General features: G+C 40.3%; 1 protein-coding gene across 2 annotated transcripts in view; it reads right to left on the reverse strand.

The window, feature by feature from the left end:
• The window catches only part of LIPA (lipase A, lysosomal acid type), a 45,771-nt gene that overhangs the window by 2,746 nt on the left and 19,877 nt on the right, over positions 1-23,148 (reverse strand). For both annotated transcript variants that reach the window (XM_003922414.2, XM_074382542.1), the window contains exons 4-9: positions 19,829-20,027; positions 18,520-18,629; positions 16,966-17,102; positions 13,992-14,138; positions 12,819-12,890; positions 6,335-6,406 (exon numbers count right to left, since the gene is read on the reverse strand). In XM_003922414.2, the coding sequence (XP_003922463.1) occupies positions 6,335-6,406; positions 12,819-12,890; positions 13,992-14,138; positions 16,966-17,102; positions 18,520-18,629; positions 19,829-20,027 (737 nt within the window). The remainder of the gene's footprint in view (positions 1-6,334; positions 6,407-12,818; positions 12,891-13,991; positions 14,139-16,965; positions 17,103-18,519; positions 18,630-19,828; positions 20,028-23,148) is intronic.

Genomic DNA, 23,148 nt, shown 5'->3' on the forward strand with positions numbered 1-23,148 from the left:
TGGTTTTGCCTAGGTTTTCTTCTAAGGTTTTTATGGTGTGAGGTCTTATGTTTAAGTTTTTAATCCATCTGGAGTTAATTTTAGTGTAAGGTATCAGGAAGGGGTCCAGTTTCTGCTCTCTGTACATGGCTAGCCAGTTTTCCCAACACAATTTATTAAACAGGGAATTCTTTCCCCATTGCTTGTTTTTGTCAGGTTTGTCAAAGATCAGATGGTTGCAGATGTGTAGCATTGCCTCCCAGGCCTCTGTTCTGTTCCATTGGTCTATGTTTTGGTACCAATACCATGCTGTTTTGATTATTGTAGGCTTGTAGTATGGTTTGAAGTCAGGTAGCATAATGCCTCCAGCTTTGTTCTTTTTGCTTAGAATTGACTTGGCTATGCAGGCTCCCTTTTGATTCCATATGAAGTTTAACGTGATTTTTTTCCAGTTCTGTGAAGAGGGTCATAGGTAGCTTGATGGGGATAGCATTGAATCCATACATTACTTTGGGAAGTATGGCCATTTTCACAATATTGATTCTTCCTAACCATGAGCATGGAATGTTTTTCCATCTGTTTGTGTCCTCTCTTATTTCCTTGAGCAGTGGTTTGTAGTTCTCCTTGAAGAGGTCCTTTATGTTCCTTGTTAGTTGTATTCCTAAGTATTTTATTCTCTTTGTAGCAATTGTGAATGGCAGTTCCTTCTTGATTTGGCTCTCTTTTAGTCTGTTATTGGTGTATAGGAATGCTTGTGATTTCTGCACACTGATTTTGTTTCCTGAGACTTTGCTGAAGTTGCTTATCAGTTTAAGGAGATTTTGGGCTGAGACGATGGGGTCTTCTAAATATACCATCATGTCATCTGCAAATAGAGACAATTTGACTTCCTCCTTTCCTAATTGAATACCCTTTATTTCTTTCTCTTGCCTGATTGCTCTGGCTAGAACTTCCAATACTATATTGAATAGGACTGGTGAGAGAGGGCATCCTTGTCTGTGCTAGATTTGAAAGGGAATGCTTCCAGTTTTTGCCCATTCAGTATGATATTGGCTGTGGGTTTGTCATAAATAGCTTTTATTATTTTGAGATATGTTCCATTGATACCTAGTTTATTGAGAGTTTTTAGCATAAAGGGCTGCTGAATTTTGTCAAAGGCCTTCTCTGCATCTATTGAGATAATCATGTGGTTTTTATGTTTGGTTCTGTTTATGTGATAAATTACATTTATAGACTTGCGTATGTGATCCAGCCTTGAATCCCCAGGATGAAGCCTACTTGATTGTGATGGATATGCTTTTTGATGTGCTGTTGCAGTTGGTTTGCCAGTATTTTTTTTTTTTGAAGATTTTTCCATCTATATTCATCATGGATATTGGCCTGAAGTTTTCTTTTCTTGTTGAGTCTCTGCCGGGTTTTGGTATCTGGATGATGTTGGTCTCATAAAATTATTTGGGAAGGATTCCCTCTTTTTCATTGTTTGGAATAGTTTCAGTCTTTGTATGTCTGTTAGAATTCGGCTGTAAACCCATCTTGACCTTGTTTTTTTTTTTTTTTTTTTTTTTTTTTGGTTGGTAGGCTATTAATTGCCACCTCATCTTCAGCCCTTGTTATTGGTCTATTCAGGGTTTTGACTTCTTCCTGGTTTAGGTTTGGGAGGGTGCAAGTGTCCAGGAATTTATACATTTCTTCCAGGTTTACTGGTTTATGTGCATAGAGTTGTTTGTAGTAATCTCTGATGGTGGTTTGTATTTCTGTGGAATCTGTGGTGATATCCCCTTTATTGTTTTTTATTGCATCTATTTGATTATTCTCTCATTTCTTTTTTATTAATCTGGCTAGCAGTCTGTTTTGTTAATCTTTTCAAAAAAACAGATCCTGGATTTATTGATTTTTTGAAGGGTTTTTTGTGTCTCAATCTCCTTCAGTTCTACTCTGATCTTAGTTATTTCTTGTTTTCTGCTAGCTTTTGAGTTTTTTTTGATCTTGCTCCTCTAGCTCTTTCAATTTTGAAGATAAAGTATTGATTTTTTATCTTTCCTTGCTTCTCATGTGGGCATTTATTGCTATAAATTTTCCTCTAGACACTGCTTTAAATGTGTCCCAGAGATTCTGGTACATTGTGTCTTCAAGAACCTCTTTATTTCTGCTTTAATTTCATTGTTTATCCAGTTGACATTCAAGAGCCAGTTAGTTGTTCAGTTTCCATGAAGTTGTGCCATTCTGAGTTAGTTTCTTAATCCTGAGTTCTAATTTGATTGCACTGTGGTCTGAGAGACTGTTTGTTATGATTTCCATTCTTCTGCATTTGCTGAGGAGTGATTTACTTCCAATTATATGGTCAATTTTAGAGTAGGTGTGATGTGGTGCTGAGAAGAATGTATATTCTGTGGATTTGGGGTGGAGAGTTCTGTAAATGCCTATTAGGTTTGCTTGGTCCAGGTCTGAGTGCAAGTCCTAGATATCCTTGTTAATTTTCTGTCTCGTTGATCTGTCTAATATTGACAGTGGAGTGTTAAAAGTCTCCCACTCTTATTGTGTGGGAATCTAAGTCTCTTTGTAGGTGGTTAAGAACTTGCTTTATATACCTGGGTGCTCCTGTATTGAGGATGTATACAATTAGGATTGTTAGCTCTTCTTGTTGCATTGATCCTTTTACCATTATGTAATGCCCTTCTTTGTCTCTTTTGATCTTTGCTGGTTTTTTTTTTTTAGACGGAGTTTTTGCTCTTGTTACCCAGGCTGGAGTGCAATGGCACGATCTCGGCTCACCGCAACCTCCGCCTCCTGGGTTCAGGCAATTCTCCTGCCTCAGCCTCCTGAGTAGCTGGGATTACAGGCATGCACCACCATGCCCAGCTAATTTTTTGTATTTTTAGTAGAGACGGGGTTTCACCTTGTTGACCAGGATGGTCTCGATCTCTTGACCTTGTGATCCACCCGCCTCGGCCTCCCAAAGTGCTGGGATTACAGGCTTGAGCCACCGCGCCCGGCTCTTTGCTGGTTTAAAGTCTATTTTATCAGAGAGTAGGATTGCAGCTCCTGCTTTTTTTTTTTTTTTTTTTTTTTTTTTTGCTTTTGCTTTCCATTTGCTTGGTAGATCTTCTTCCATCCCTTTATTTTGAGCCTATGTGTGTCCTTTCATGTGAGATGGGTTTCCTGAATATAGCACACCAGTGAGTTTTGACTTTTTATCCAATTTGCCAGTCTGTGTCTTTTGATTGGGGCATTTAGCCCATTTACATTTAAGGTTAACATTACTATGTGTGAATTTGGTCCTGCAATTTTGATGCTAGCTGGTTGGTCTGCCCATTAGTTGATGAAGTTTCTTCATTGTGTCAATGCTCTTTACCATTTGGTACATTTTTAGAATGGCTGGTACTGGTTGTTCCTGTCTATGTTTAGTGCTTCTTTCAGGAGTTCTTATAAGGCAGGCCTGGTAGTAATGAAACCTCTGAGCAGTTGCTTGTTTGTAAAGAATTTTATTTCTCCTTCGCTTATGAAGCTTAGTTTGGCTGGATATGAAATTATAGGTTGAAAGTTCTTTTCTTTAAGGATGTTGAATATTGGCCCCCCTACTCTCTTCTGGCTTGCAGGGTTTCTGCTGAGAGATCTGCTGTAAGTCTGATGGGCTTTCCTTTGTAGGTAACCTGACCTTTCTCTCTGGCTACCCTTAGCATTTTTTCTTTCATTCGACCCTGGTGAATCTGATGATTATGTGCCTTGGGGTTGCTCTTCTTGAGGAATATCTTTGTGGTGTTCTCTGTATTTCCTGACTTGAATACTGGCCTGCCTTGCTGGGCTGGGGAAGTTCTCCTGGATAGTATCCTGAAGAGTTTTCCAGCTTGGATTAATTCTTTCCATCACATTCAGGTACACCTATCAAACGTAGATTAGGTCTTTTTACATAATCCCATATTTCTTGGAGGCTTTGTTCATTTCTTTTTACTCTCTTTTCTCTGATCTTGCCTTCTGGTTTTATTCATTGAGTTGATCTTCAATCTCTGATATCCTTTTTTCTGCTTGGTCGTTTCGGCTATTGAAACTTGTGTATGCTTCACAAAGTTCTCCTGTTTTTCAGCTCCATCAATTCATTTATGTTCCTCTCTAAGCCGTTTATTCTCATTAGCATTTTGTCAAACCTTTTTTCAAAGTTCTTAGTTTCTTTGCATTGGGTTAGAACATGTTCTTTCAGCTCAGAGAAGTTTGTTATTACCCACCTTCTGAAGCCTGTTTCTGTCAATTCATCAGACTCGTTCTCCATCCAGCCTTGTTCCCTTGCTGGTGAGGAGTTGTAATCCCTTGGAGGAGGAGAGGCATTCTGGTTTTGGGTGTTTTCATCCTTTTTACACTGGTTTCTTCCCATTTTTGTGGATTTATCTACCTGTGGTTTTGTAGTTGGTGACTTTCAGATGGGGTCTCTGAGTAGATGTCCTTTTTGTTGATGATGAAGTTATTTCTTTCTGTTTTTTAGTTTTCCATCTAACAGTCAGGCCCCTCTGCTATAGGACTGCTAGAGGTCCACTCCAGACCCTGCTTGCCTGGGGATCACCTGCAGTGGCTGCAGAACACTAAGGGTTGCTGATAGTTTCTTCTTCTGTTATTTTTGTCCCAGAAGGATACCTGCCAGATGTCAGCCTGAGCTCTCCTTTATGAAGTGTCTCTTTGAATATACAGGGGTCAGGGAGCTGCTTGAGGAGACAGTCTGTCCCTTATAGGGGCTCAAGTGCTGTGCTGGGAGCTCCATTGTTCCGTTCAGAGCTGCTGGGCAGATATGTTTAAGTTTGCTGCAGTGTAACTGATAACCGCCTTTTTTTCCCAGGTGCTCTGTCCTGGGAAGTTGGGGCTTTATTTATAAGTTCCTGATGTGCTGTCACCTTTTTTCAGAGATGCCCTGCCCAGTGAGGAGGTAGTCTAGTCACAGTCTGCCAGCTGAGGCGTTGCTGAGCTGCCATGGGCTCTGCCCAGCTGCTGTGTGAACTTCCTTGCAGTTTTGTTTATAGAGGTATAGTTAGAACTGCCTCAGTAATGGCAGTCTGACTCAGTAATGGCAGACTGCCTTGGTAATGGTGGACTGCCTCAGTAATGGCAGACTGCCTTGGTAATGGCAGACTGTCTCAGTAATGGCGGATGCCCTTCCCCCAACAGAGCTGGACCATCCTGGGTCCAACTGTGCTTGCTGTGAAACTCTCAATCCAGAGCATTTCAGATTGCTGGTCTTTGTGGGGGTGGGACCCACTGAGCCAGATCACCTGGCTCCCTGTTTCAACCCCCTTTCTTTCAGTTGAATGGGTGGCTCTGTCTCCCAGGCTTTCCAGTCATCAGTTGAAACGGTACCTGGATTTGTGTGAGTTTTTGTGTGGAGACCCATTGAGCTGGCTGAAACAGCCATGCTGGAGACTTGTGGTGCTTTTCCGCCCAGGAATCTCCTGGTCTGTGGGCAGTAGAAATTTGTTTGGAAATGTGGTGATCACTCACCCTCTGCATTTTCGCTGGGAACTGCAATCCAGAGCTATTCCTATTTGGCCATCTTCGATCATCCTCTGCACCAACCCAGACTAAATTTTTTAAATCCCTTTGAGTATCTTTTCAAGTTACCATTACTAGCACCAAAAAAAAAAAAAAAAAAAAAAAAAGAATCTAACCCCAAATGAAAGAATCCTAATTATAATTGCCACAGCTGTGGAGCTGCTGCTATAGGCTGGGAACCAAAATTAGTGTTTAATCCATGGCAAAGAAGGCATTGTACTCCATAGGTAGTAGACGCAAAGCAATAGAACCCAGTGGTTAGAAAGAGTTTGGAGTCATGCCCTCTTACTTCCTCCATTTGAGTGTAAGACAAGTCACAGAAGTTCTCCAAGCCTTACTGTTCTCAGCTTTAAGTGAGAGATAATCACGCTATGTCACAGAGATGTCCTGGGAATTAAAAGAAAAAAAAAAAAAAAACAGAGCAAAGCATCTCACACTTCAGCACATTTAGTGTGCTTATAAACGCTAATTTTATTTATACAGGGAAGAAGCTTAAGCAATGACATTTGGCCAGGTTCCCACAGCTACCAGATAACAGACCTAGGACTGTCTGATTCTACAGGCTGTGTTTGTGATCACTCTGAATGATAAATAACAGTAAAGACTCTCATTTAGAACTGAGGAAAAGACAAAGAGAAGAGGCCCAGTCCACAATATCAGCTACAAAGCTTGGGTTGTTCTGAATGGACTGATGGAAAACAAGTAATAGCGAACTTCCCCAAACATTTCCCACAGCAGCTGAGCCTGGCCAGAATCCTGATAGGCCAGACTGGCTTTCTTGATGAGTTTTCAGGGTGCCCTTTAATGAAAAAACTGAAAACTTTACCTGGTTGTAATGAAAATAATTCTTGGCACTGCTTCCCCAGTCAAAGGCTTGAAACTTTTGGAATTTAACAGCCTAAAAGAAGATAATAATTTGGAAAAAAACATTACCTGACATTGAAGTTAGAGATAACATCATAGATAGGTTGCTGGAGCCAGCCATGACCTCAAAACCAACTTTACAGCAATAGCCAGAGTTACTCTTTATTTCTAAGGCATTATTTTAAATAAAATGGCATGGTTTTGTTCTACTTTACTGAATGACTCAATTTCTCATTGTATGATTTTCAAGCAGCTACTACCTGATACAAGAAAGCAGCTATACACATAAGCTGTGAATTATACTAGATCAACAGTGGCTCCTCCTAGGGGAACTTTATGCTGACATTTTCTATTGAAATTTGCATCCTAAACTTTTTCGAAGAGTTAGTGATTTTACTTGGGAAATATGCAGATCAATACATATATACATACATATGTATATTTATAGAGAGATGGATATATAAAGAGAGATAAAATAATTATAGAATTGGCCCTCCATATCCATAGTTTTGCATCTGTGGATTTAACCAAGTGATATTTTGCAGATTGAAAATATTTGGAAAAAACAATAAAAGATAACAATAAAACGAAAATACTAATTTTAAAGCACAGTATAACACCTACTTACCTAGCATTTAGATTGTATTGGGCTTCATAAGTAATCTAGATAAAATTTAAAGCATATGAAAGGATGTTCATAGGCTATATGCAAATACTACCACATTTTATATAAGGGACTTGAGTATCTATCTCTAAATTTTGGTTTGGAGGGAAGTGTCTGGAACCAGTCCGCAAAGATATTTGAGGGACAACTCTATAATATTTTCTATTTACCCATTCTACTTGTCTAGTTATATTACTTAGTCATTTTAATGACTGTATTGATTAAACACTTTTTCTTGAGTACTGGTACCAGTACAATCACCAGGTAGGACTGCATGCTGGCACAATTCTAACTAGTTAGGGATATTAGAGCCATGAAATTGAAATTGCATTGAAATTTACGTTTATTTATATTTAAAATCATATAATATAAAAATATTAGCAAAAAGTCACTTATTTTTTAAATTTGAAATAATGCAAATCCATATTTCCTCTACACTCTCAAATTAAACATACGTCAAGAATTAAACCCAAAACTGGCAAGCCAAATGAATTGAAAATGGTAAGTTTTGGCCACAAGGTGGCGCCTGGTGAAAATAAATGTCCACACATTCGTTGTCAAAACTGTTTGATTTACGTGAAGTCTTTTCTCACCAACTGCATAAAATTCTACTGTTTGATGTAACAAAAGACAGAGTAAGATGATATGATACAGGAGAAATGTTTGGCATCGGCTTTTGCCATTGCAAATGACAAGATATTAAATACCTGTGGCATATTTAACAAGCAATACAAAATTTGGATTCACAGCACCTGTTAATGCATCTGTTCCCCATCTTTGTCAGTGAAAATATATTGATGCAAACTATTCTGCCACTGAACACAGACAGCAGTTCATCACTTTGTGACATATCCTTCAGCATTCATATAAAGCACCAGCATGAGCATAGAAAACAAAGGTGAAACTTGCCTATAGCTCAGACTGAACTTCTAAATTTGACTTTGTGCTCAGACTCCGTTAGGATTTCAAGCTATCCACTTGAAAGGGTATTTCAAAAGAAAAGTGTTGATATGACTTATAATAACAAAAATCTGGAAATAAGCTAAAGCCCAATAATAGATATTTGGGTAAATATGTTATATCAGTATACACAAGGACTATGCCGCTATTATAAATATAAGTATGATCAAATAGAAACAGAAAATGGCTTACAAAGATCTCATAAATAACAAATGGAAAAAGAAAGTGAAACTGAATATGCATCAAGGTTATATTTCTGTGATAATCATACCACAGAAAGTATGTAGATAATGGTCAGGAGGAAATGCATATAGTATTCGGGTAAATGGTTTTAAAGTGACATTTTAAAAATTATATTTAGGTCTTGAATGGTAATAAAAATGTAAACAACTTTTCTAGAGTACAATATGTATCAGAAGTCTTAAAGCTATACCTACCCTCTCACTACTAAGTCTACTACTATGAATGTATCACTCTGAGAAAATACTCTCACATATAAGGACAGATGATATATCACTGCAAAACAACTATCATTGCAAAAAACAAAATGATAATAAAATTCAATCAACAGAAAACTGCCCTTTATGACAAATCCTGGAAAGGCATTTTTAATTATGGCAGAGACTGTCCCCCACGCCCATTCTTGCCTCTTCCTTTCAGTAACAGAATCCCTAAAGCTTTCCCTAAACACACAGCTGCCAGGATAGAAACAACATCCTCATCCTCCTGCAAGCAGGCATGCTATGGCCATACTGCTGACTTCTGAGTTATCTCCTTCACACAAAGCCACTTGCCCTGAGCTACCTCTCTCCTGCCTTCCTGTGGGTTGGAAGAGACAGGGAGGTGACCCAGCTGCAGCCAGGCAGAAGAGGACAGCACTCTGAGGATGGCAGAGCTACAGTATGGAGGGAACTGGGTCCCTACATGACCTCACAGAAAGCAGCCACAATCCCCTCTATCATCATTCTGGGACTCTGCTCTCTGAACTTTATTGTAAGAAAGAAACTAGCAGCTGTATTTTGGGGTCTCTAATACAGCAGCTTAGCTTGTGTCTAACAAATATAATGGTATTTCATTAAATGAAAATTTACTTAAAAGCAGATGTAGTGTGATCTCACTTTTGTAATGGAAATGATATTATAAAATTGTAAGATTATACCAAAATATTAATAGTGACTATTGCTGGGTGCTAAACAGTCATTTTTCCTTCACTCACATATTTTCTAAAATTTCATAAAACATATTACACGTATAACAAAAATTATCCTTAATATCCTTTTTACGGTGTTCTTTAGAAGTCTACCAAAAGTATATGTTTTTTTCCTTTAAAAAAAAAAAAAGAGCACATCAAAATCATCTAGGGTACTTATTCAAACATAGATCCCAGGATCACAGCCATAGGAATTGAGAGTCTCCACAGGGCTCGGGCCCAAGAATCTGTATTTTTAATAGCACCTTAGGTAGTTCAGAACAACAGTGGAAAGATATGTTGGGATGGCTTTCTTCAAACAGGCATGAGTGCCTGGGCTCTGGGCAGGGCCGGTAAGAAAGTGAGCAATAATATCAAGTCGACTCTGGGGAGCTTCAAAATTCATCAGGTTTATAAGGGGAATGGAAAGATAAGCACACTAAATTTAAAAGCCCACTAAAGAATGAGGCATGGCATTTATATTAACAAGTTAAAACGCATTATTTAAACAAAAAGTCAACTTCTGAATGTACTGTAAATAAAATGGCCTTTAAGGTCAATCCCAAACTCATACCATAAGAGCCCTCAAATGCCACACCTGAATCCTAGCCTCAGCCTGCCCGGCATCCAGACCTGCCCACCTTCCACAGAAGCCCTTTCCTGGGCTGCCTCTTGGAGCCTGCAGCCTGTACCAGTGGCAGTCCCTGGCCAATAGCCCAGAGGAGGGAGAGCCAAAGGGAAGATCATACAAAATGCCGCACAGAACAACCATTTTATTGACAAAAGATGGTTCAGTGGTCAGAAGAGCAAAGGGCCAGGCTGCCTTCTACAGCAAATCTGGGCTTTGCAAATATTCTAGAGGTATATATTCCAGCGTAGTTATAATCTAAAGTCACCAGGTCACAAATGGGGCAGAGAGCAGTGCTCTGGCCCTCACCCTGCAGCCTTTGACCCTGGCTAGCTTCTGGGTAAGAGGGCTAGAACAAGAGCAGTAGCCTAGATGACAGCCAATCCAATGGCTCTACTGCAAACCCCGGCCAAGAGGAGGCCCAAGACACAGAAGGGTGAAGCAACGCAAGTCTTTAACATAAACTGGAGTTGTCCTAGGGCAGCCTTGGTTTCAATATTCCCAAGGGCCTCTGAAGTCCCAGGTCTGGTGGCCATTTGTACTTTGCTGAGGCCTGGGGTATACTGTGCATGGGCTGCTTGCGGTCACGAAGCTGGTAGGAAAGCTCAGCACCTGCCTCCAGCCTGCTCAGTCACCCTCCGTCATCTCTGAGGGTGCCATAACTGCTAAGGTGACAGACATTGGGCCTTTTGGGAAAATGTGCATTAGGTAAGAGGTTCCAGGCATCCTCAAAAATGTAGGGGAATTCTAGTGACAGGGTATATGAAGAAAACAAGTGACTAACAGCATAAATGTGACCAAGGAAACAAGCAGAGACCTGAACCAAGAACCAAAAATCCTCAATATTTATGAATTTGAGAACTTTTGAAGGTTTGGGGCATTCCGTAAGTGGTAAGTGTGTGCTGTCTAGCAAGTCATGAACTATTTGCATTCCAGATGCCCCTCTTCTAGGCCACAGCAAGCTCTGCCTCTGAGGAACTGACATTTAACCCTCAGCATTCTAGTTCCTGTAAAGGGCCAGGCACCTGAGGCCAGGCTCTTCCTAGTTCCTTAGAGATGAGCCCCAGGGAGAGAACTATAGCACTGTTGGAGTTCCTGGGGCAACTGAAGAAGGAGATGGAAGTGTCAGGATGTCCCGATCGGTGACTCCCAAACCTGGTCGGGCAGAAGAATCTACCAGGTAGGTTTTTTAAAAATACAAATCCTCAAAAATAAAAAGGAATGAACTACTGACATACACAACATGGGTAAATCACAAAACAATCATGCTGAGTGGAAGAAGCCAGACAAAAACAATTATAAACTGCATGGCTGTTCTCATACAAGCTCTAGAAAATGCAAACTAAGCTACAGTGACAGGAAGCAGATCAGTGGGATGGATGGGAGGGGTAGGAGGAGATGTCACAAAGGGGCAGCAGGCACCTTTTAGGGTGATGATATATTCACTGTGTTGATTATGGTGATGGTTTCACAGGTGTATACAAACACTGAAATATATCAAATTGTGCACTTTAAATATTGTATGTCACTTATACCTCAATAAAATTTTAAAAATAATAATAATAAAAGTGGCGAGGCACAGTGGCTCACTCCTGTAATCAAGCACTTTGGGAAGCTGAGGTGGGAAGATCATGAGGTCAGGAGTTCAAGATCAACCTGACCAAGATGGTGAAACCCCATCTCTACTAAAAATACAAAAATTAGCTGTGCGTGGTGGCATGTGCCTATAATCCCAGCTATTCGGGAAGCTGAGGCAGAGAATTGCTTGAACTCGGGAGGCAGAAGTTTCAGTGAGCCGAGATCATGCCACTGCACTGCACTCCAGCCTGAGTGACAGAGCAAGACTCAGTCTCAAAAATAAATTAATAATAATAATGATAATAATAAAAGTACAGTTCTCTAGCCAAAATGATTGGGACACAGGAGTCTTTGTTTTTATAAGCTTGGATGGTAGCCAATCCAAGAGTTCCACTATAATCCCAACTCCTATTACCTTTTTAAAGCAATGTTTCATTAAAGGGTGTACTTTCTAAAGCAATTCAGTGATTCTTATGCAAGCAGTGACTGCCAGGTGTTTGGAAATTACTATTCAAGACAGTTACAGTATCTTGGTTTAGAGCTTAAATGGTGAGTTGTTTCATATTTAAAATGAGCTTAGTTAAAAAAGAAATTGCACAAAATTATGTCCTGAGGTGGAAAGAAGTTCCTGTCATATTGTCAGGTGAAAAAAGCAAGCTGTAAAACAGTAAGCAGGAGAAAAATCTATCTATTTCTACATCTACTATTGCTATCCATGTCTTTAACAGCATCTTTTTGAAAAGAGGTATAGAATAGAATGTAGAGACATTCAATATCTATAGATATGCATTTCCTCTCCATCTAGGGTTATAGAATGATTTTATGTTGACTTTAGGAAATTTTTGTTCTAGATGTAGTTTCTAAATTTTCTAGAATAAACATGCCTTATTTACGTGATAAACTAATCAAAACTGTATATCAATAGTCAGGGGCCCCCATTCACATCTGTGATTGGTTTAGCTCGTTTACCCACTGCTGTTCCAAGCATATTGTGTTCAGCGCTCATGTTGAAACAGTGGTTTCTGTCTCCGAAACCACTTTAAAATCACTCTTTATGAAGCAACACAGATATAAAATAAATGTAGGACTCAGTGAGAAACAGATGGAGGGGAGGAAACAGGAGGAGGAAAAGAAAGGGGGAGAGAAGGAAAGGGAGAGAATATATAAAGCTGAGACTTGAGGAAGGGAGAGGAGGGAAAAGAAAGAGGTCAACCCAGTAGCTGTCTGTGAACCCATGCATAGCACAGTGTGTCCCACCAAGGGTATCAAAAGCAACACAAGCATGATGACAAAAACCCAAGACTCTGGGGAAGAAAACCAGATCAGATTTGTAAGCTGATGGTCTTTCTATTTGAGAAGGGTTTACATGCCCAGACCTTTCTGATGTTGATTTTACAGGAGCCCAGCTGCACTCCTAGCATGCCTACCTGGCTCCAGTGTAACATGTTCTGCACAGAAGTTCCAGCAGGAGAATGGGTTGTATACACATCCACTCGAGACTGCAAAATAAATACATTGAAATGAAGAAAACAGCATTAAGGTGGCATTGAAATAAACATTGTGTTTTGCCCTTCAAATCAGTAAAAACTAGAGCCACCATCTCAAGTTTATGAAATCAAAGGTAGAAGAAAATTATTTGACTAAAAATCTGTCCTATAAAAATACAGCCACACTCAGAGTACACGTGAAGGAGGTGCAACAATATGGTAAGCATGGGACTGTGTGGGTGGTGTTTACAGGGCATGTTCATTTTCTTCTTCATGCTTTCCTGAATTTCCCAAATTTCATATAACAATTATCAGGAAAAAGAAAAATGGCACTTAAATTCCTTAGGGTCTTTATTCTAGGATTTTAACACCTGTTTTCAAAATGCTACATGACAAACTAACAAATAAATTTAGAAACACCAGCATCGTATTGGCCAAGGGTTTACATTTTATAAAATAAAATGGGTTTAAATTTTATTAAATTTTTTACACATACACAGACACAAGTGTGTGTGTGTGTGTGTGTGTGTGTGTGTGTGCAAGTATACACATATGTGTATGTAAATAACCATTCCAAATTTAAATACTTAATTTATTTAATTTGTGTATTTTAGATTTGGTAGATACATGTGCAGGCTTGTTACCAGGGTAGATTGCATGATGCTGAGATGTGGGCTTCTACTGATCCCATCACCATAGTACTCAGTATTGGCTATGGTACTCAACAGGAAGTTTTCCAGCCCTTCTCCCTCTCCCTCCTTCCTTTTGGAGTCCCCAGCGTCTATTGTTCCCATCTTTATGTCTACCACTTACTGTAATTTCTAAAAGAAACAAATCACTAGAATGAATATAAATATTACAACTTAAATTGTGACAGATCTCTTCATTCAATAGTCACCTAGATACAACACAGGAAGGTGACAGCCACCAGCCTGAGGATAGCAGCAGGTGGTACTGTATTCCTGGCATTGGCCAAAGTTCATTCTTGTGCCTCTCAAAGGAAAGACACTTTAGAGTTCTGATGAGGTCAATCCTGCCTCTCCCACATCATTCCACACAAATAAGCATATTTACAGATAAAGGAAAATCAAATCTTACTATAAACAGGCATACCATATTTAAATTTCTCTCATTAAATCCACACAGAAGAAAAAAGAGATTTCCACAGAGCTCCTTCAGTATGACATGAGTGCAAACGTGAGTACCCAGCCACTTCAAAAATGCACTCTGAGGAAGAAATTCTTTGTCTCCAAATAAGTCCTACAAAATAAAAAGAAACCCAAGAACATCTCAGCATTTCATTCTGGTGCACAGGTCTCCATGACTCACCTCAGAAGCAGAGACAAGCACCCAGTGTCTCCATCAACAGTCTCAAGAGAGACTGGCAGCCAGTGGACATTCAGACCAGGATGCTTTTTCAAAAGTTTACTAAGGCAAAAATCACACACTACAGAGGCGTATTTAAATTCTCCAAATGAAGAGAAGAAGGCAGAAAATAAAATAAGTTTACAGCAGACTTCTACAATGGGAAAGGGCCTTAATGATCCTCCATCCCAGGGCCATCCCCAAGTAGTTTTCATCTGACTGATGGATCGGTGGTTACTTCTAAGAAACAGGCAAAGCTGTGATTGATCAGCAATGTCTGCCAGAGGTGTGTCCATCTAATTCAATGCTACTGACCAGCAAGCCAAATCCAGCTCACTCCTTGATTTTTGTTTTAAAATTTTTTTTATTGGCCAGGCATGGTGTCTCATGCCTGTAATCCCAGCACTTTGGGAGATCAAGGCAGGAGGACTCCCTGAGCCCGGGAGTTTGAGACCAGCCTGGGCAACATGGTAAGACCCTCACCTCATTAAGTTTAAAAAAAAAACGAACAAACAAAAAAACATTTTTATTGTGATAGAACATACATAATATAACATTTACCATTTTAATCATTTGAAACAGGGATCCTCAGCTCCCAGACCGTGGACCAATTCAAGTCCATGGCCTGTCAAGAATCAGGCCACAGAGCAGGAGATGAGTGGCTGGCAAGTGAGCCTTACCGCCTGAGCTCTACCTCCTGTCAAATCACAGTGGCATTAGATTCTCATCAGAGAACAAACCCTACAAACTGCACATGCAAAGGATCCAGGCTGCAAGCGGCTTATGAAAATCTAATGTCTGATGATCCTAGGTAGAACGGTTTCATCCCCAAACCATCCCCCACACCATCCATGGAAAAACTGTCTTCTATGAAACTGGTCCCTGGTGCCAGAATGGTTGGGGATTGCTGATTTAGAAGAGTTCAGTTTAGTGATACTAAGTACACTCACACTGTTGTGCAACCATCGTCACTATCTTCAGAACTTTTCCATCTCCCTAAACTGAAACTCAGTACTCACTGAATAACAACTCCCCATTCTCCCTCCCCACAGCACTGCCTATTTGTATAAATAAAGTTTTATTGGAACACGACTATACTCATCTCTACATATTGTTTCTGACTATGTTATAATGGCAGAGTGGTGTTTTTACAAGAAACCAATGGCCCACAAAGTCAAATATATTTACTGACTGGCCCTTTCATTTACTGACTGAAAAGTTTGCCAACCCCTGGCCTACACTGCTCCTAATCAATGCTCGGTGAGCCTGTGTGCAAGTATTTGCAGGGCAATCTCTGCACTCTAAAGGAAGATCTTCACATACTTGTGCAATGGAAAGAGGAGAAAGATCTTCCTTATATTGAACCCAAACCTGCCCCCTTATAATTTACACTCTTGCTCATGTCTATCCTCTAGAGGGACAAACAGAAAGAAACAACCCAAATGCCTATAAAGACAGTTTTAGGAGTTGAATTGTATCTCCCTTAAAAAAATATAATGAACTCCTAACCCACAGTATCTCAGAATAGCCATATTTGGAGATAGGCTCCTTACAGAGGAATCAAGTTAAAATGAGGTCATTAGGGTTGGCCCTATGGTCATTAGGTTGGCACTATGATTGTTGTCCCTACCGAAGGGGAAATTTGGGCACAGAGACAGACATGCACACAGGGAGAATAGCATGTGAAGATGAAGGCAGAAATCAGGGTGTTGCTAACAAGCAAAACAATATATTTCTTTCAGTGCATCTGTATGTATATAAATTCACGTACAAGATCTTCAGGAAAAGACCCCAAAATGAGCGCTGGGTTTAATTCTGAGAAAAGTAGGAGAAGTCTTAATAGTTGAAGAGTACTTAATTTGTCATCTCTGAACTGTTCATAATGAAAATTCATACTTCCATTACCCAGAGCATTAAAAATAAACTTAGTCAGAGGGGCTGCATTTTATCTGCATGCTCTGGTCACTGGTGCAGTAAATCTCCTCTTATGTGAAGTCAGGTTTTGAGATCAGAGAGGCCATCTTTCCTGTTAAAGTCTTCTGAATGGCCCATGAGAGACATCACACCTGATTTCAGGTATATATTTCTATACAGGATTTCATATGTGTGTGTGTAAATATATATTTCATAAAAGACATATAATGCATGCATAATATACCATCTGGCCTTAGCTGGCTTAAAACTCTTTTTCATGAAATCTATTTCCTCCTTGAACAGAGCTTGGGGTCTCAAAGCTTTAGGGCAGACCCCTGATGAAGCTACTGGCTGTGTTTTGGAGCCATATTATAAAATACAGTAATGATGGTGTTGTTAGGTCTCCCTCAGTGTAGCTAGGGATGGGCTTTTGGGATGAGCACATTTCCTGTCTCCCATCTCCTCCTGCCTCCTCTGTGCATAGGCTAACCTCATGGGATAAAGGGCAACTCCACCAATGCTTAAACTATTTTCTCCCAGATCCCCCTTGCTGTCCCTCTTAGGTGGGCAGAGCTGTACTGACAATGCTAACCATGAGTACACGTGGCACCAGTGTGCAAGGAATGACAGGCGTCCCCGGCCACCCCTGGGTCTGGAAGGAGGGGTAAATGGAAGAAGAAAAGCCCATTGCTCCACTGATATCAAAATGCAGGGGAGGAAGGCACAGCTTCTCCCTCCACTGGCCAGTTCTTCCAATCTGAGGAGGGAATCTGTGGGGAGAGGAGAGGGATAGGAAGGGTCCAAGTACCTTAATGAGAAGATCCGGAAAATGTCCTAATTTGGCCAGCGGGCTAGTACAGAAGTCCACAGAAGCCACAGGAGCCAGGGCAAAAAACATTTTAATCCTTTTGGCCAGCTCAGGGATCTGTGAAAATGCTATAAAACCTGTGCGAACAAAGGGAAGAAAGCAGAAATTCCATTTTCTGGGATTTCCTTTTCTCAGAAAAGACAAAGGCCATCACCCACGCTGCCCTCTCGCAGCGGCCTGAGACCACGCAGGCTACACCATCAGCAAGAGGCAAAACACTTGGCATGGGGCCCTCTGAATTTCCGTGTGCCCTAATACTGAATTTGATTAAACTAGTAAACCAAGCATTTGCTAATGCTAGTTCCAAATCTCAACCTAGATAAATGCTGAAAGAAATCCAGGCTGGGAGAACCAGAAAATCTTTCCAGTTCCATTTCCAATTTAAATCACAGACTGTATTTCCAAAAGCCTCACCCCATCACCTTTATCCCCACCATGCCCCTTCCCCAAAGAACAATTCACAGACACCACGTTCGAATAAACCACCAATGATTTCAAAGGAACTCACAGTTAGAATCCCCTCGCTTTAAAATATTTTTTAACCCTTGATATGGTTTGGCTGTGTCCCCACCTAAATCTCATCTTTAATTGTAGTTCCCATAATTCCCATGTATTGTGGGAGGGACCTGATGGAGGATAATTGAATCATGGAGGCAGTTTCCCCCATGCTGTTCTCGTGGTAGTGAATAAGTCTCGTGAGATTTGATGGTTTTATAAGGGGAAACCCCTTTTCACTTGGCTCTCACTCTGTCTTGTCTGCCACCATGTAAGACATCCCTTGATCTTCACCATGATTGTGAGGCCTCCTTAGCTCACCATCCATTAAACTGTGAGTCCATTAAACCTCTTTTTCTTTAGAAATTGCCCAGTCTCATGTATGTCTTTATTAGCATTGTGAAAACAGACTAATACAACCTTCTCTGACTTCTTGCCACCTGGCCCCAGAATGTCACTTTAGTAAGCAGTGGAGCAAAGGGCACAAGTAGAAACCCTTGCTTACTATAATTATGGGCAATTTTTATTTTCTTTAACTTTACTAAATTTTCTGTTTTTCTACAGTGAACACACATTACTTAAATAATCAGCATAAATTAAAATGCACATAATTTTTCAAAATTGTTTGTAAACCAAATGTAACTTGTACCTGTAGTTAGCTAAATTCCACTTAACTTCAGAAGGCAGTACATTTTTTTTTGTTTTCTTTTAAAATGTCTCTGAATTTAGAAACTACTTGTTTTCTACCCTCTCACATCCCCATCTTGCTTTATTTAGGAAAACATATATTGTGGCTTACATTAATTTCAATTTCAAGAAAACTATATAACATTAATTTTCAGAGAAGGCTAAATGTTACCAAAATTCCTTATCCTCTTCATTATTTCTGTTTGGCGTTTTAAAATAAACTGTGTTTGAACTAACGTCTTTCTATATTTCACTTTTAAGTACAAACTCTGTAATGAAGACTTTATATCGACTTCTTATTTACGTACATACCGATTGTGGTGCCTTGAGAATGACCCACATAATACACTTGTTCTTGGCCAGTTTTATTCAGAATGAAGCTAATAGAAGCTGGTAGGTCATATTTTGCCATCTCATCATAACTGTAATCCAAGAAAAGAACTCTTTCATTGAAATAGTACATGCAATAGAATAGCACACACATACTGAGTATGCAGTTAGATGAGTTACCACAAACTAAACACAGCTGTGAAAACCAGCAATGAGTCCAGGAAACAATATCAGAAGGACTGCAGAAGCCCCCTTGGGTGCTCTTACAATTGTGTCTCCCAAAGGTAACTATTGTCCTCATTTTGCACACCATAAATTAGTTTTAGCCATTTTATATATTCCTGTAAGTAGAATTATACAGTGTGTATTCTTCTGTATCTGATTTCATCCATTTTTTGCTGCATATAATTACAGGTTGTTCATTCTTATTCTACTATATAAATATACAATACTTTATCCATTCACTGCTGACATGCATTTGGGTAGTTTCCTGTTTTCTGCTGTTACAAATAGTGTGACAATAAATCTATTATTGTATATGCCTTTTGATAAAAGCTCTCATTCTTGTGTTTCAGGTCCTTAGAGTAGCCTCTTATTTTACAAATGGGAAGCAAACGCAGAGGCTTCTGCTGTGCTGCTGACTTTCTCTAATACCTGATACCAAAACATAGACCAAAATCCAGGTGTGCATATGGGTATGTGCGTGTGCATGTTGCCACTGTCAGGAGAAGAGCCAACCCCTAGCAAGCTCCTACAATGTGCCAGGCTCTGTAGAGGTTCCTTCCTGCATCCTCTCTTTTAAGCCCCCAGTGACCTCATGAGGTAGGTGTTTATTATGCCCCATTTTAACAAATGAGGAAACCAAGACACAGGGGGCTTATGTAATATGTCCAGTGTTATACAGCAATTAATTGGTAGAGCCAGAAGTAAGAGAGAAGAAAGGATAATTTCTGGAAAGAAGAAAAGTGAACATCTGGAGTACATATTTATGGAGAAAGGAGGAAAGTTACGGAACCGCATTTACCCAGCAGCTCCCACACCACCAGAAATGCCAAAATAACTTAAGAATTCCTAACTAAATCTAAATCTTAATGTAATCATTTACTTTTAATTTACCTTACTGCTAGTCATTAAATTCCTAGCAATGTTTAAAAACTTTCAGAAGACACCAGCTTGCCCTCTCATACAACTTCAAAGTTACCCACCTATCTGCCCCTTCTGCTGGAATCCTGTGTGTCTGCTTTAAGAGTACTAAGGAAATACAGCCATGCCATTATCAATTCAAATATACCTGAAAGTCCAGAATTCATCCTGAGAAACTGAGAGTGTCTTATGTTTCCGAGACCAGGTATTTCCTCTGCTGTTGCCCATCCACACATCAAAACCAGCATCAGCAAGAATGAAGCCCAGGCTGCTGTTGGCAAGGTTTGTGACCCAGTTACTAGAATCTGCCAGCAAGCCATGTTGCAGGAAGACAACTGGTTTGGGACCTGAAAAACATTCATTGTTTAGGAGGTAGAAGCACCAAGCTTCAAAACAAACATATCTTGCTAAATAGAACATTCGTAAAAGATCCATAAGCAAATAATGAACTAGAAGTAAATTAAAATCTTGAGGTGGTGATGTACTCCCACATGACATTAGTAAAGAACTTTTTTTAAACAGCACTGGCAAGGTAGGAGTGAAACTGGACCATGGTTTGCATGTCCAGTAACAAGACACATTTACTTAGCAGCAAAAACAAAAATCAATATATTTTTAAGAACTTATAAGATGTTTTTACAATTTGCTTTGGTAATTGCATCTCTTACAATAATTACTAACAAAATAAACCAAAGGAAAGAAAAAGATCACACATGACGAGACATCACTATACATGTATCAGAATGACCAATATCCAAAAACGCTGAAAACACCAATTGCTGATGAGGATGTGGAGGAATAGGAACTTTCATTCACTGCTGGTAGAAATGCAAACTGGTAGCACCACACTGGAAAAGTCTGACAGTTTCTTACAAAACTAAACAGACTCTTACCATATAATCCATATAAAATACCACATAATTCCTTGGTATTTTACCCAAAGGGGTTGAAAACTTAACATTTACACAAAAACCTGCATACAGATGTCTATAGTAGCTTTACTCACAACTGCCAAAATTTAGAAACAACCAAGATGTCGTCCAGTAAATGAATGGATGACCAAACTGTGCTATATCCGACGATGGAGTGTTTGTTCAGCCCTAAAAGGAAAGGGGCTACCAAGCCACGAAAAGACATAGAGGAATCTTAAATGCAAATTACTAAGATCTATAAAGGCTGCATTCTATATGACATGCTGGAAAAGGCAAAACTAGAGAGATGGTAAAAAAGATCCTGGTTGCCAGGGGTTAGGAGAGAGAAAGGGATTCATAGAGCAACGAGGATATTTTAGGGCCGTGAGACTACTCTGTATGAAATTGAAGTGGTAGATACACGTCATCATACATTTGTCCAAAACTATAGAATATACAACATAAAGATTGAACCGTAATGGCTAGGTGTGGTGGTTCACACCTGTAATCCCAACACTTTGGCAGGCTGAGGCGGGTGGATCACTTGAGGTCAGTATTTTGAGACTAGCCTGGCCAACATGGCAAAACCCTGTCTCTACTAAAAATACAAAAAAAATAGCTGGGCATGGTGGTGTGCACCTGTAATCCCAGCTATTCAGGAAGCTGAGGCAGGAGAATTGCTTGAACCCAGGAGGCAGAGGTTGCAGTGAGCCAAGATTGCACCACTACACTCCAGCCTGGGTAACAGAACAAAACTCCATCTCAAAAAAAAAAAAAAAAAAAAAAAAATGAGTGAGACTCCATCTCAAAAATAAAAAGTGAACCCTAATGTAAACTATGGCCTTGTGTCAATGTAGGTTCATCAGCTATAACAATTACAATTCCACTCTAGGGGACATTCATTACAGGGGACTGTGGGGGCAGAGGGTATATGGGAACTCTCTGTACCTTTCACTCAATTTTGCTATGAACTTAAAACTGCTTTTAAAAAATAAAATTTAATAGAAATCTTTTAAGCTAAATAAAAAAGTTATATAGCTAAAAAGGCTCACACACACAAATTCATAAATATCTGTGTCTGTGTCTGCCTGTGAGAATTGATTTTCTACTCACCTGTACCTGAGACAGTGATACAGCAGAAAAAACAGGCCAGGCGCAGTGGCTCACACCTGTAATCCCAGCACTTTGGAAGGCCAATACAGATGGATCACTAGGTCAAGAGATAGAGACCATCCTAGCCAACATGGTGAAACCCCATCTACTAAAAATGTAATAATTATCTGGGCATGGTGGTACATGCCTGTAGTCCCAGCTACTTGGGAGGCTGAGGCAGGAGAATCACTTGAACCCAGGAGGCAGAGGTTGCAGTGAGCTGAGATTGCATCACTACACTCCAGCCTGGCAACAGAGAGACACTGCATCTCAAAAAAAGAAAAGAAAAGCAGGAAAGGAAAGGGGAAAGGAGGGGAGGGGAGGGGAGGGGAGGAGAGGGGAGGGGAGGGGAGGGGAGGGGAAAGGAGAGGAGGGGAGGGGAGGGGAGGGGAGGGGAAGGGAGGGGAGGGGAAAGGAGAGGAGGGGAGGGGAGGGGAAGGGAGGGGAGGGGAAAGGAGGGGAGGGGAGGGGAGGGGAGGGGAGGGAAGACAAAGACATTGGAGCCAAAGAAACCTGACCTCAAGCTGCTTCTCTAATGCTGATACCTTTCAGTTATTCGTGAAACAAGCCTTTATTGAGTACCAACTATGTGCCAGGCATTCTTCTCAGCACTGAGAATACAGCAGAGAACAAAATCAAGAGGAAAAAAAAGTACTTCCATTGAGCTGACATTATACTGACCACAAGTTTCATTTTATTCACTTATGTGATTGATTGATTGATTGATTGACTGATTGATTTAGAGAGATAGGGACTTGGTCTGTCACCAGGCTGGAGTGCAGTGGCGTGATCTCGGCTCACAGCAACCTCCGCCTCCTGGGCTCAAGTGATCCTTTCACCTCAACCTCCTGAGTAGTTTGTGATTACAGGCACATGTCACCACAGCCAGCTAATTTTTTGTGGGTTTTGCGGAGAGGATGTTTCACAATGTTGCCAGGCTGGTCTCAAACTCCTGGGCTCAAATGATCCTTTCACCTCAACCTCCTGAGTAGTTTGTGATCACAGGCACATGCCACCACAGCCAGCTAATTTTTGTGGGTTTTGCGGAGAGGATGTTTCACAATGTTGCCAGGCTGGTCTCAAACTCCTGGGCTCAAGTGATCCTCCCACTCAGGGCCCTGAGGAGCTGAGATTACACACATGTACCACAACATCCAGCCAATTAAAAAAAAAAATTCATAGAGATGAGTTCTTACTGTGTTGCCCAGGATGGTCTCAAACTCCTGGCCTCAAGTGATTCTCTTGCCTCAGCCTCTTAAAGTGCAGGGATTACACAAGTAAGCCATCATGTCTGGCTGCTGTAATTTTCTAATCACAAAATAGAAATGCCAGGGCCATGTAAATGAAATTCTAGACATGAGGAGAAAATAGAAAGCAAATAGGACAAGATTAGGGCTACTTTACG

Source organism: Saimiri boliviensis, chromosome 12 (genome assembly GCF_048565385.1).
Source record: "Saimiri boliviensis isolate mSaiBol1 chromosome 12, mSaiBol1.pri, whole genome shotgun sequence".
In the NCBI taxonomy this organism is placed as follows: Eukaryota; Metazoa; Chordata; class Mammalia; order Primates; family Cebidae; genus Saimiri; species Saimiri boliviensis.